This window comes from Ascaphus truei, chromosome 6 (genome assembly GCF_040206685.1).
Source record: "Ascaphus truei isolate aAscTru1 chromosome 6, aAscTru1.hap1, whole genome shotgun sequence".
NCBI lineage: Eukaryota > Metazoa > Chordata > Amphibia > Anura > Ascaphidae > Ascaphus > Ascaphus truei.
Genome location: NC_134488.1, coordinates 57,776,757 through 57,792,048, shown reverse-complemented (window position 1 = coordinate 57,792,048; position 15,292 = coordinate 57,776,757). Strand labels below are relative to the sequence as shown.

The 15,292-nt window shown below is 42.3% G+C and overlaps 1 protein-coding gene across 1 annotated transcript; it reads left to right on the top strand.

The window, feature by feature from the left end:
* Positions 1–8,665: 8,665 nt before the first annotated feature.
* On the top strand, positions 8,666–13,878 carry LOC142498105 (uncharacterized). The gene is made up of 3 exons (XM_075606610.1): positions 8,666–8,723; positions 12,339–12,416; positions 12,782–13,878. The coding sequence occupies exons 1-3, from the start codon at positions 8,666–8,668 to the stop codon at positions 13,876–13,878; spliced, it is 1,233 nt and encodes a 410-aa protein (XP_075462725.1).
* Positions 13,879–15,292: the final 1,414 nt, after the last annotated feature.

Below are 15,292 nucleotides of genomic sequence, written 5' to 3'. Positions count from 1 at the left end.
TTTTAAAATGTTGAAATATGTAAGTATTTAAATGTATTTGTATTTACATTGTATACCGTTCAATAAAGGTTTTTTATTTCATGTGATTTTGATTACATCAGGCAAATGTTTGCTCACCCCTGCTGTATATCATACCAATCTTATATTATTTTTTAGATTACTTATTAAAAGGGTTTTAATCACGGTTCATAATATTAATACACTAATATTGAGTGCATTTGAAGGCAATCTTTTCTTTCTGTTTATAACTACAGAATATCCATTATCCCTATTGCACCTTATAAAATTATATACTTGTAAGGCTGATGCAAAAGCACCCATTCCCTTCCCTTTCCCCCTCAGTTTTCATACCTTACAGCTCACATGCACAGGAATTCAGTGACACACATATGCATTTCAACCAGATCCCATATAAACTCGTATGCGCAGAAATTGAGACATATGTGTTTCAACCAGGTTCCATAGAAACACGCATGCGCATACAAGTTTATCGGTAGTACACGTACCACGCAATGTAATTCATCTATTTCTTCTCAATTATTAATATATAGCATTCTCATTTTACAGTTGAAAGTGTACAAAAATCAACCCGAAGAAGATGCCGGTCAAAGAAGATTATACATTTGGAAGAAGATCGAAGAAAATTGTATTATTATATTTTCACAAGGTCTTTGTGCATAATCTCTAAACTGTCATTTACTGTAATCTAATTTAAAAAAAAGCATATTTTAAAAATACTTTCTAGTCATCTGAAGCTTTTTAGTTCAATAATTGGTGGGTTACATTTAAATATAGGGGATATCATATCATACGAAATAATTGGGAATAAGGGATGGGTTTCATTGCATTTAGATTGAAGACACACTCGCACCACCTATGATTACTGTGGAGTATTGCAAACAATGCTAAAACTCGATTTTTTCCGGCTTTGACACTCCCGATTCAGCTGTGAGCAGCCAAGAAAACATCAGGAGATGAGATGTACTCCCCGAAACCCCGCCAAAAGTAAATGACGCTATATCTGTATCTCTAACTCTTCTTATTGCAGATATGTCTATTCTTACTGATTTTCTATCAATCTCACAGATTAAGGGTCTCACAGATTTTTAGCATCTGCATTATCAAAGACTTCAATGCTGTCTCACTAATAAAAATATATTTATTGAATAGGATAAACGGCAGAAATACAGCAAATATGTTATCACCTAGTCCAGACTGGCATTAGCCTTTGTCTTTCTTATGTATACAGTATAATGGCCAATATACTTGCCATTATATACATAGGCCAAATAAGCTAGACCAACCTGAAATAGATGATAAAATAGTTCTTACAATACATTACAAAACATATTCACGCACTGAGTGTTACAGGTCCATCTTCTTGTTTTTATATTTTATTCACTTTTTTCCACATTTTTTGCACTATGTATTTTCTCTTTTCACAGCGCTATATGCATTTCTTACTCCAATTAGTACATCATCATGGCTAGATGCTACTGCAAAATCCAGAGCTGCGACTTTTGTTCCGGGAACCCCGTTCACCAGGTCTCTGCTAAATTATATTTTCGGACTAAGGCCGCGCTTTTAGTCCTGGCTACGGTGACGTGACGTTGTGATGTCATCCGTCGCCGTTGCAGCAGGTTTTGTGCCTATAGTATATGAGGCAAGAGATGGCTACCGGGGTGTGTGGAGGGGCCGTTGCCGCAAGCGGTTTGCCCTCATTGGCTGTACCACTCACATGCCCGCTGACGTCACACGGCGGTCACCAGAAAATCAATTTTCATTGACTTCCAGCGATCGCGACCAAGGCATTCACAGTCGCGCCTACTATAAGCACATGCAACGGATTCAATACATTTGTTTTGATGTGACGTTGCATCACCGTCGCCAGGACTATAAGCACGGCCTTACATGGACTGGATGCATTGCTTGGAACATATTGATATATGATCAATTGTAAATTATAGAGACTATGTGATTTTAACAATATCATTTCTGATAATTTCCCTTGGTGAACTTTGTTTCATCTTTCATGTTACAGTACATATTAATCTCTTAGTAGCCCATGGGTCATGTAGTTTCCATGACTATCGGGCCAGAAAAGCTAAAATTGGGTTAATATAAAAATAAAATCATACTACATAGCTCCCTTGCCCACCTTAGTGCCTAGTAAGCAGTGCCATGGTAAGGCAATGAAGGAGGTAACCATCCTGCCACCTGCTGGGAGGCATAAGCACCCTTCCCAGGGCATTTACCCCCTTCAATCCGCCCACCACTGCACTAATGCTTAAGATCCCCTAGTAGCCAACAGTGGTTCTGGGCATTAACAAAAAAAATACATGTTTTAAAAAAATATATAATATTCAAAATACATTTAAAACCTAAAATCATTGATTGTCACTTTAGATACCTAGGCCCTTTAAATGGGGAGCTTAGATAGCCACACGGGCAATAAATGGTAGCCAATAATACAAACAAATACATTAACAATAGTAAAATACATTTATAACCCCCCTTTCATTACGTCACTGAGTAAACACTAAGGTAATGAAGGGGTTAACCCCCCACCCACCACCCTCCCAGGAGGCCTACAAACCCACCAACCCACTCCAGGGCAAATACATTCATCACCCCCCCCTCGCCAAAAAAACCCACACACACACACCCCACAACAGTCTTTGATCCAGTCAAAAAGCAGATACTCCTAATATTGAATGAAGTTTATATATTCACTAACAAGTTGGTTCCTAGATGCATTTTGTGTTTTTAAAATAGGTTTTTAATACCTACAATACCTGAAATATGATGAACATTATTGTTTAATTATAAGGCTCCTTTTGAAGATTAATTATATGAGGGTACTGCAATTATATAAAACATCATGATTATATGTGTAACTATATATGTTTTAGATCTATTTGTCTATTTTTTCTGTTTTTTATATTAGGTTTATGTTTTATGTACAACTGGTTTAAGTTAGGATAATTAGTTAGGCACTGGAAGGATACTCATCCGATTGGTTTAGGCATAGTTGTGAGGAGATGTGTTAATATAAATACAACTACTGCTGGAGCCAATGAGTCCCCCCTGATGAAGAGGCATAAGACGCGAAACGCATAGGGGCATTGAGTCAGCACGTTCCATGATGCGTGATGTATGACGCTGTGACGACAGATGCCTGAAGTCAGCGTTCCCCTGTAAGGACGTTGCAACCGGCTTTTCAACTGCTTGCGGTTCCTCTTGCGAGTAACCCGGGCTCTCCCTGAACTTTAGTTCTTGCCCCTTGTATCCCCCACACTCACCCTCATGTGTGTGGGAATACCTTCTTACATCGGCTGGAACTAAGTTAAAAGATAACATCAGAGCACTGGCAAGGAAGAACGGAACAATTTTATATATGTAAGTTTTGTACTGTTTATTTTTTACTTCAAGTATATTTTATTTTTACTAATAGTGTCTCTCCAAGCACTTTCCTTTATGTTTAAGTGTTAGTATTGGCCCCGTTAATCACAGGAGAAGTAACAAGCTGCAGGAGTGACAGTCACAAAGGGACACTAGAATACCTGGTAGTCAGCGTGCACCTACCATCACCTTACATTTATAACCCCCCCTTCGTTACGTTAGTGAGTAAACACTAAGGTAATGAAGGGGTTAACCCCCCCACCCCACTCCCAGGAGGCCTAGAAACCCACCAACCCACACCAGGGCAACTACACCAATCACCCCTCCCCCCAACAAGAGTCTTTCTCCCTCACCCGCCCCCCACACATACACAGTAATGAGCCAAATAGGACTTTAGACAATTGAAAAGCATAAAAATAAACATAAAATTAAATGGAGTTTACAATTCATCATAATATAATAAATTAAATCCAATGATTGGCACATGGCCAATCGACGAATACCCTAAATAAATTAAAGTGTAATTTACCCCTGCCGGGATGAAGATCGTTCTCCTCATCCTCAGGGGCACCAGCTGCAAAATTCAATAAATGGCCAGTGCCCAACCATAAAAACATAACCACAAAACAATCCATTCCCAATGGCCATGAACAATAAAAACACCATTTAAAAAAAAAAGCATCAAAATAATCCTTTCAAGTTTAACACAGTGCAATTTAATCCTTTGCTTCCTACATAGAGAAGTTCATAATAGTAAAATAAAGATACTTACTGTAGTGGCTAAAATACTTGTGAAATTAATGCTTTTGTACCTGATACTACAATGTTTACAGTATACCTGTAAATCCTGGGATTAATGCTATCTGGGTCTGATTTAGGAGCGACCTAATCTAAAACATTAAAAGTGAGTGCCTTTTTGTGCCTCTAAAAGATATCACTTGTTTAAAATGTATGAATAAGAAATTAGTGGTACTCAAAATGTAGAAAGAAAAAAGCCATGTTTAACATGATACTGTTACCAGTAGATTTTAAACCGAGGCCCAGGAGAACAATGATCCCTAAAAAACTTTTATGGTGGTCCAAAGTCTTTCAAACTTCACTTTAAGCTGCTTTCTCAAGCATTACACATTTCCTATCACAACAAATGCTCATTTAGATACAGTAAATACCCAGTATATTTTAAATGCATATATAAATAAAAAATGTACAGAGCTAAATGAATATATGTTGATCCTCCAATTGACCTAACATTAAATTGGTCCATTATATGGAAAATATGGAGAGTCCTATATTAATATTTAATTTAACTGATTTTATAATAAATTATGTATATTTGGTTACACAGTTGAATAATTTTTCAAGATCCCCCCATGTTCATTATCACGCATATTTGAAAGAAAAGGTGGCATATTTTACCATTTGATTTTATAATAGGACTCTATTTTCTAGTTATTTCAATATCGTGTAACATTGGAGGCATATGTTTTGAGATAAAATCAAATATTGCAAAGTACTGCATTACCATCCTTTTCTATCCCTGAAGAGCCCATCAACCGACACTAATACTTTAATCACCACTTTTCCTACTGATGAAACAAATTCAGGTGCAAACAAATATGAGTTTGAAGCCGAGAAAGACCTCTCTGGTCAAAGGATATAAGCGTGAGACGTCTGGTGCCATGACAACAGAGTGAAGATTACTTTGCTCTGAAAAATAATTCCTTTTTTTCCAAACCTTTTTATCAGGCAGCTAAGAGATGTCATTGAGCCTGATGAGAGGCCCTTTTAAATGAAAAAGGGGCACATTGGAACAGAAATAATTTTAAGTGTTCATGTAGACTGATACTTTCAAAAAAAGCAAGAGAAAGAAGTCATCATACATATATATGTAACGGGTATTCCCTCTAGTCTGATGTAGAAATGGACCACTAGTTACTGCACTAGTGGATCCTTCCTTCCAAACGTACTCCAACAACTCAGCAACATTTCAGCAACAACCTAACTTTGGGCAGTGCAGTGCCTTATATACTTCAGGAACTGTCACAGCTCTGATGTCACTAACATGAGGCCCTTAGACAGCTATAGCCCGGCTCCAGCCCCACTGAACTCCTTGCAGGATCCCAGGGCGTCCGTGCGGCCGCAGCTCCAGCAGCTCCCCTGACTACCCCTGGCTCCTTCCCACGCAGCACAAAATGGCACAGACACTCTCCCTGTTTCCCAGTGTGCCTAGCAAAAGCCTGTCCTGTTGACAGGTCTTCCCAGCAGCGCCTCCAACTGTAACGGGTATTCCCTCTAGTCTGATGTAGAAATGGACCACTAGTTACTGCACTAGTGGATCCTTCCTTCCAAACGTACTCTAACAACTCAGCAACATTTCAGCAACAACCTAACTTTGGGCAGTGCTGTGCCTTATATACTTCAGGAACTGTCACAGCTCTGATGTCACTAACTGTGGACTCAGAGCATGTAGCCACTCCCACCCATACATAGGGCACCTCACCAGGGTGTGAGGGCAAACCTCCATGATTACTGCTGGCATCCCTGTAACTTACCAGGTTAACTGCCAGCAGGGGAGACAACTGCAGACCATTTTACATGAATGGCTACAATCTCCCCCTGGTGAATCCCCACCGTCCCGGCTGGGACATAAATTTGGTGTACCTTTTTCCAGGAAGCACTGTAAAATGGAACACATAATTAATCAAACAACATTCTTGTTTCATAATTATCAACTGTATAACGCTCCTGACTAGCAGAGAGCACTCAAGTAAGACACAGACCTCACTATTCTGTCTACCTAATAATAGTGCCGAGGATCTGGTTTCTTCACCTCTCTACCTGCCATGTCAGTTACGGTAATGCTATACTCCCGGGCCAAGCCGCTCTCGGGTCTATACACCGCTTTGTGCAGATATATGCTGCGCCCAATGCTCCATACTCGCATTAACTGGGAGATCCTCTCTTCTGCTCTGTGCCCCATAATGGCACCCCCTTTATTTACCATGTACATTTCAATGGTTTCTCGTAGCCACCCATCCCGCTTATCCTCAATCTCCTGCATGAGGGGTTCAGGAACATAGGGGTACTCTAACCCATGGGAGTTTTTGTACTGGGCTACAATGGCCCTTTCTGCTCTGCTGGTCCAGATTAATTTAGTATTACCTGCTCTCCCGGGTAGCACCCATGACAGGGGTTCATCCGGCTCTGCCGGATCCTCAAGTTTACTAGGACCCAATGCCTCTATTAGCCCTCGACTAATGTCGTACCACCGATACTGCAGGGCCTTCAAATGAGCCTCCTCAGTGAATTCCCCCTTGGCCCACCAATATTCCACCACCCCATCTCGCTCTAGGATGAACCGGGTCCTATCTAACCAGGCCTCATATCCCTCAAATAAGGGGGCCCACCCCCGGGTCTCCTTAACCTCCTCGATAGCGGACTCTACAGACTCTCCCTCCTCTAGTTCTCCCCAGGGGGACACCACAGATGTCCCGGTAGACCGTGACTGCGATCCCACCCTCTTGGGCCTACTTTCTAGGGTGACACTCACAACGCTTAGGCCATCGCTAGACGCGGACACTTGCCGCGAATACCTTCCACCCATCGAACCATCATCAGACGTACCCCAGTCCAAGCCCCCTTCAGTCTGTTCATCCGACGTAACCCAGGAACCCGCTGACATTCCAAAGCTCGACGAGGAGCCGAAAGAAAAGGTGGCTGGGGCTGGGGCTTTAACTAGGGCCTTGGGTCTAACTAGGGTCGGGGTTTGGGCATAGGGCCGGACAGTGGGTATCCATGGGGCTTCGACCCACTCTTCACCACTACCTGGTCCGGTGCCCCACATGGGCTCTCCGCTTCTCCGGTCGCACTGCTCTCCGGCTTCCGCATCGATCGCCCGCTCCTCTTCGACCTAGGCGATCGGCTGACACTGCTCGAGCGAAGAGGCGCCGTCATCTCCCAATCAGTTCCGCTCTGCCCGCCGGAAGCGACGTCCTGACACGCACGTGTCTCGCCGCCATCTTGGGTTGGGTCTCCAAGCGAGACCTCTTCCTCCACCACGATATCCGGCAACGCCTTCTTCCGCTGTGGCACCGCTTGGGCCTTACATCGTCCCTCCTCCGCCGTTGCCACCCTCGGAACCTGGTAATAGCAGGGACTTTGCTTACCGTTCCGTGGCGTCGGGGTGGATCTGCCGCCATCGGAACCGCTGGTCACCACGGCCGTGGGACTTCGCCTCTCGGGCTGCCGCTGCACGGGCGACACCCTGCTCCACTCACTTCCGATACAGGTGAGTGGCACTTGTTTAATCGTACTGCTGCTATGGCTCACCGGTGGTCGGGCCGTCAATGCAGTAGGACTTGCTGTTTCCTCGTCCGAGGACTCCAACTTCGCGTTAGGGCGAGGCATTCCGCTCGGTGATCGACGGTGAGCCCCCTTTTCATCACCGCATCGGTGGTCGGTTTTCTCGCCTGGCTCAGTTTTGATAGTCGTGCCCGATCCCCTCTCTCCGGGATCAGCAGACTCCCTCCAGAGCGCACCGGGAAGTTCCGCAGACAGCATGGCAATATCTCCCGCGGTCTCCACTGCCTGGACCGGCACGAATGTTGGCATTGGCCACAGGTATTGCATGCCACATTGTGCACATCGCGCCGTAGAGTTCACAGCACCCTCCGGCAGTCGACACTGCAAGCACAGACATGCCACTGTCTCTATACCCGCCACTCGTAGTATCAGGAAGCCACCTGGAGCCGAGTAGGGATGGGTAGATATCAGTGACCCTTCTTCGGATTTGCAGGCCATAGTCACTAGAGGAGGCACTCTCACTAGTGGTCTATTCAGCTTACTGGCTCCTCGCAACTGAAGTGCAGGGGCTGGTTTGCCAACCCCTTACCCAGCTAACTCCATCCGCATCCGCCACAACCGGAAACCACTACCCCTGGTGGAAATTGGAGGGAGGTCCCTTAATTTAGTCTGATGACCCAGCACAGGGGCTGAGTTAGTCATAGTCCATGTGGGCGTGGCTCCAGCTTTTGCGCTATACTCCCCATCAGGGTGGAGTTTTCCCGTTGGCGCCACTCCTGGCCAACTCTCTGCAAGTTGAGAATTTGCAATATTTTCTGCAACTGGCCCACGCAGTCTCCCAGGGAAGTGGGAACCGCCATCTTGTTTTGAAATTTCACTCTGGTTATCGAATGAGGTAGCTTTTAACTGTTTGTACGTCGAATGACAATCCAGTCCATTATGTTCCTCATTACTCACGACAATGTCCTCTTCACTGTCCTCAGGGTTACTACCCCAAGGTCCTAGGCAGGACCAACACGGTGCAATCACAGCTTTCGCACCACTCCATAACAGGCTCACAAAAGTCTCTTCTGTAGCTTGTTCTTCCAGCAGGCTCACAACAGTCTCCTCTGTAGCTTGCTCTTCTCCCGCACACACGCAATGTGTGCTCTCTCCTTCGGCCTCCATCCGCCATATTGGACCTTCCGCACCACGCGGATTCTCCATCCTTGCGGTCGCCATTCGGCCACTATATATTGAGTTATTGTACATGGAGCTCCTCTCTGCTGGGCAGCTGCCACACCGATACAACAAAAATGCCTTGTGTACCACCTTGTGTACCTAATGTAGATCTGACTCGTGTTTGCACTACCTCAGGATAGGCTCACTCTTTCTGTGTCTGCTGTATCTCCTTCCTCCCAGTCTGTGCTCCCTTCGGTAAGTGGTCTGGAATGGGCTAGAGTACTCTGGCTCTTCCATGCAGTACTATGGGCGTCTACCTTCTGTCGGCTAGTCTAGCGCAGACCCTCTCCAGGATTTCTGCCCTAAGTTACCAGTTTATCCCTTTAGGCGTCCCACCACTAGCACTACCTCAAGGGACTAAGGGCCTCATGCAGTAAGCGTCGATTAAGTGAAATCGGCAAGTTTACCGATTAGTCATGTTAATGGCGATTTTTCCTCTCCGTATGCAGTAAGTGCCGAATACATTCAAAATGAACCCGAAAACAAATCCGCCCACTCTCACGATGATTATCCGATCACACACAGGTGTATCGGCGTGCGTGGCGGGGTGCTGATAGGTTGCCCAATCACAAATCTTGCTGAATCAGGTGAAACAAGCATGTATTGGATTGCGCGCCATATTTAAAGGCAACGTGTACTGCTAATCATTCTCTGTGTTGTTGGGAGTGAGAGAGAGAGAGACGCACAGAGCTGGCTGATTGAACATTTGCATATTGACGGAGAGACTTGTTGTGTATTGGGTGAGCTTTGTCCATTGTTGTTTTGTTTACATCTTTGTCTTGTTTTATATGTGGAAGTGTTTCGTGTGATTGGCTGTACATTAGTTGTCTGTTTTTTGTGAGTGCTGGAAGTATGCCCGCAAAGCGTGGGAAGAGTGATGCTGGTGGGAGTGGGAGTGCTACTCGTGCGAGTACGCGTCGGAGTGAACGTACTGTTCAGGGGAGTGATGTTGCTGGTGCACCGAGTGGTGTTGCTGGGAGTGGGAGTGCTGGTGCTGGGAGTGGGAGTGCTGTTGCTGGGAGTGGGAGTGCTGTTGCTGGGAGTGGGAGTGCTGTTGCTAGGAGTGGGAGTGCTGGTGCTAGGAGTGGGAGTGCTGGTGCTAGGAGTGGGAGTGCTGGTGCTGTGAGTGCTGCTGGTGGCGCAGTTGCTGATGGGGTGGATGGTGGGGGCGTGCTTGCTGGTGGGCAGCTTTTGGAGGCTCTTCCATTGGAAGAAGGAGAGTCCAGTCAGCACCAGCCAAGCTCTGACCCTAAACCTGCTCGGAAGAAACGTGTGGAGAAGCCACGTAATCCTCGCTTCAATGACCAGGAAAATACAGCTCTTGTCACTGGCATTCTGGAGCACTATGACAGTATATATGGACATTTACTAGGTAAGTGTACCTTTACATTTATTATTCAAATACATGTGATCCTAGGTCATCTGAGTTTTGTTCATATGCAAATATGGGTTCAGAATATCTTTCTATGTTAATTAGTCTGGAAACACAGCTTTTTATCATGCCTTACAAGGACAACTAAACACAGGCGGTCAATTTGCCATAACTGCATACAATATGAATGCAACCTTGCTTAGTAGTGAATGCTCATGTGCTTCACATATTACACATAAAACAGCATGTTTGCTATCTCTTGGAACAGCTAGCAGTGTAGGAAACTGGTGCTTCTATTATTAATCATTTACCTCATATATTTTATATGTTTTTCAAGGGCGGACAAGTTCAGCAAGCAGAAAAGAAATGTGGGACACAATAGTCATTGGTGTCAATGCGTGTGGGAATCATGTGAGGGACAAGCGGAATTGTCACAAGAGATTTGATGATATTAGGTCCAAATTGAAAAAGAAAATACAACACCAACGCGTGCATGCTACTGGCACTGGAGGTGGGCCGACACCACAACGTCTCATATTAAGTCCATTGGAGGAGCTGCTTCGGGCAAAATTACTTCCCGTCGTCGTGGAAGGCTTACCTGGTGACCGTGATATAGGAATTTACCCCTCACAATTTCCACCAGGTGAGAAATATTACTGTACTAGGCGTGTCGTTGCTTACAGTTATTTTGCATAGTTACACTGCTTTTTATACTGTCTTCACAATATAAGCATACCTGCATCTATATATGTATATGTCTGATTCTGTATATATATATATCTCAAAATAGACATATATGTTGTAGTCCTACTAAAAGCAGTAACTAATATAGCACGTGCCATTGCGTGCTCATTTACATGTGAATTCCCAAAATGCATTGCTGCAGTGGAAGCAATTGATGGTGGGCGAAGATGGGGAACAACAGGGTAGTACACATGTGTAACACATGTTAATGAGAAATTATTACTAGCTACAGGTACAGAACAGAAATATGTATAATATTATTGTGTATTTTATTTATTTTACTCCGACAAACATGACATTACTGCCTATTTTAAGCATGCATCAAATATATTGCATGCAACGGCCTACAAACATCACTTGCACTAACACATCTATAGTTGTTTATGAAAAGGTCCATTTTTGCTTTAAGTCATATACAGACAGCATAATGAGGCACACGTATCATATTTTATGTCATTGTTTTCATAACTTAAAAACTGCACACGACTATTTAGCTCATCTACCATTGTGTTAAAGCAGCTGCAATTAATATCTCATCACAGCATACACTTCAACAGAGGGGGTGGGGTTCAGCACACACACTAATTACAGCCTCATTTTAGGGTAAACTTAGTTCACACCATTTTCACCTGTTTCAAGTAATTGAAAGGTGTGGCTGATTAGGCTTTTTGGGGAAGGGAATACCGTTCTTACAACCTGACTAGCACAACTGAAGTTAATCACACTCATTTGAAAGCTTCACTTTAGCTACTAAATGCCCCAACAACTCATTACTTATCAAACCGTACGTCACACATTAGTTCACTCATATCTATAGTTGAACTACTACTATCAACGACACATTATCACACACTGCATGTGTTGTCTTGTTTAGTCACAGCCACATTCATGTGTGCCACATCTTATATTAATGTACCACACATATCCTCTACCAAAAACAACACTTTTTGCAATATGACCACCTTCATGATAACCATTGTGAATGGTCATCTCATGCTAGTTATGTACATTATGATACTGATATCACTACACAACATATGATTTTTATGTACAATTTTAATCTATTTATCCTCACGCATTACTGCAGGAACATAGTATGTTTTATGTTAGGGAACTCAAAAGTTCTAAGTACACAGGCATGTACATTGTTATTACAACTATTTATGTTCACTTTCACACACACATTTTGGGTTAAGGAAATGATGCTGTTAGGTACTCATAAATACAGAACATACAATAACTGTTTGTTCAATATTTACACATGTAAATGTAAAACTTATGTTATTGTTATATATAGTTGCCCCTGAAGGACATGTGTCACCTGAGACTGAACAAGTGTCTTCACCTGGGTCAGCCAGCTCAACACACCTAGAAGGTGAGTGTATCAGTTGGTGGCCATATAATATGTGCTCTTCTATATGTTATGTTGTCATGTTCATTATTTGTTTTGCACATCTTCTTTAAATAGGATTACTTAGTGTCAGTGAAAATGAAGTGTAAGGCAACTTGTATTGTGTTAGTGATGTTAACTATCATGTAGGAGTTGTGAGTTTACAGCAAGTTTTCATTCACTCATATTTCATACTGAGTCCAAACATTATTCTTAAGTCAAGGTAGTTTTTAATGTGAGGTTATAAAACGTATGGAAACATGTTAGTTGTTACTTATGACACAGTACAATTACATAGTAACACAGCAGAGATTAACATGCCATTTAATAATGTGTACATTTATTTGTAGAACATGATGAAGAGGATTTTGATGATGATGATGATGATGATGATGATGATGCCGCCGCCGCCGCCATAGACACACAAATACAAGCAAGTGACCATGAAGAGGTTCCAATTGAAACTGTTTTACCGCCAAAACGTCCAGCAAATACCACATATGATGCAATTGTAGCTTCTGAGGGAAAAATTGTGGAAGCAGAAAATCGTCGCCATTCTGACCTGATGACAGTGCTGGAAAGGATGATTGCACTGCAGGAAGAAACAGTTTCACAATTGGCACATCTCCACAGAGTCTTCATTGAAGTGCCTAAACAGTTGCAAAAAATCAACACCTCATTCGAAGCATTAGTTGTTCAGCAAACACAAGCTAATTACTGGAGAATGACTAATGTACCACAATTCAACACCTCCCAGCCAGGATCTGTTCATGCAGGTCAGTTTTCACCACATTCATCTGATATTCATTCACCAGGCCCAAATGTTACCGGTCAAGTAGCAGACATTGCTGTGCAGGTTCCTGATGACATCCTACCGCTGCCATCTGTACAAATTCAGCAGCAGACACCTACAAAGGAGGCGACAAAAACAAAACAAGACACACATGAAACAGACCAACCATCACTTGTGCAGTGTCTACCAACTTGCTCACATGTGTCAGTGGGCACAAGCCCTGTCCGTGAACAGTCACTACCCAAAAGCCCTGTAGGTGAGTCACTGGCCAAAAGCCCTGTAGGTGAATCGCTGCCCAAAAGCCCTGTAGGTGAATCGCTGCCCAAAAGCCCTGTAGGTGAATCGCTGCCCAAAAGCCCTGTAGGTGAATTGCTGCCCAAAAGCCCTGTAGGTGAATCGCTACCCAAAAGCCCTGTAGGTGAATCACTGCCCAAAAGCCCTGTAGGTGAGTCACTGGCCACAAGCCCTGTAGGTGAGTCACTGGCCACAAGCCCCGTAGGTGAACAGTCACTGGCCACAAGCCCTGCCCGTGAAGTGCCAGAGGCCACTCAAAGTGGCTCTGTTGTGCCTAAAGTTGGTGGCAAAAGAAAAAGGAAAATTCAAGAGACAACAAGCAGGCCTGTTACTCGCTCGCAAAAGGAACAAAAAAAATAAATGTTATAATTCAGAAAATATGTCTTTGGCCTTGTTTTGTTGACTTCAGATTATCTAATTACTATTGTATGTATGCTGAAGACTGTGTTGTTTCCAAACTTTCAAGTATGTTCTTGTACACGTGAAGTTTTGGAAATGTTAACACTCCTAATTAATGAATAGTGTTATAAATATTTATGTTTTAATCGTCTGTTCAGTAATGGTCCACCAGGAGCCAGTTGCTAAGTTTAGAGAAGCTGCCATTGACTTTGCAGCAAAACATTGCATTTGGGTGTGTTAATTGATGTAATCATTGCATGTGCATATTATTTTCATGCAATTATAAAAGCACCTATTTAACTGCAAACATCTTTCTTGTACGTGTACAGCAGGATTTTGTGTTAAATATTACTTACCTTTGGTGGCCATTGTAATGTTGTCCTTTAATCATTTATGTGTTCTTGTTTCAAGAACATCTCTGAATTGATACTAATATATATGTAGTATGTATTGCTATATGCACACACACACACAGACACACACTGTGTGTGTGTGTGTGTGTATATATAGTACTATCTAAACTGGTATAGATGTATTTACAAAAAACATACACTTCATGCTTCCTTGTGAAAACACACTATTTTAATAATACAGGCCTAATGTTTGACAACTACACTAAGTGTGAGCCTCTAACATTATTGGGTGCAAACAAATGTTTATTACTTAATTCACTCATGTTTATCACCATTTAAATAGGTTTCATACAAGGCCTACTTACTGCCATCAATATGTTGTGTGTACTCCTGCAATATAAAAAAAATAACTATATATAAAAATAACTATATATATATATATATATATAAATAACTATATATATATATAAAAATAACTATATATATATATATATATATATATACATATATATACACACACACACACACACACTATACATATAGTACAATATACACTTTATATATATATATATATATATTTTTATGAGAGAGATATATTTATATATATATAGATACACACGTATTTAAACTCATGCAGACAGGTAGTTAACCAGAATTTCAAATACACACAGAAATGTATGTGGGAAAAAAACATTTCATTTTGCAGGTGTGTGTATTTACTGATATGGCTGTCTAAGCACTATTTTCACACAGTGCTCTTTGTTATTTTTATAGAAAACTCAATGTTACTGAAATAAGTGTAGGAATGTTTTCACAAACGAGATAAAAAAATGATACATGTTTTTCCCACATTCGCCTATCACTAACCACAAAACTTAAACCAATTAGAAGGACACATCCAATTGGCGTTTGAAATAAGGAGTAAAAGTAGTTACTTTTGTTGACCTTGAAAACGAAACACAGGAATTTGTTAGCCATTGAGCAGAATCATTTTGATGAGCAAAGAAGACAGAACTGCACAC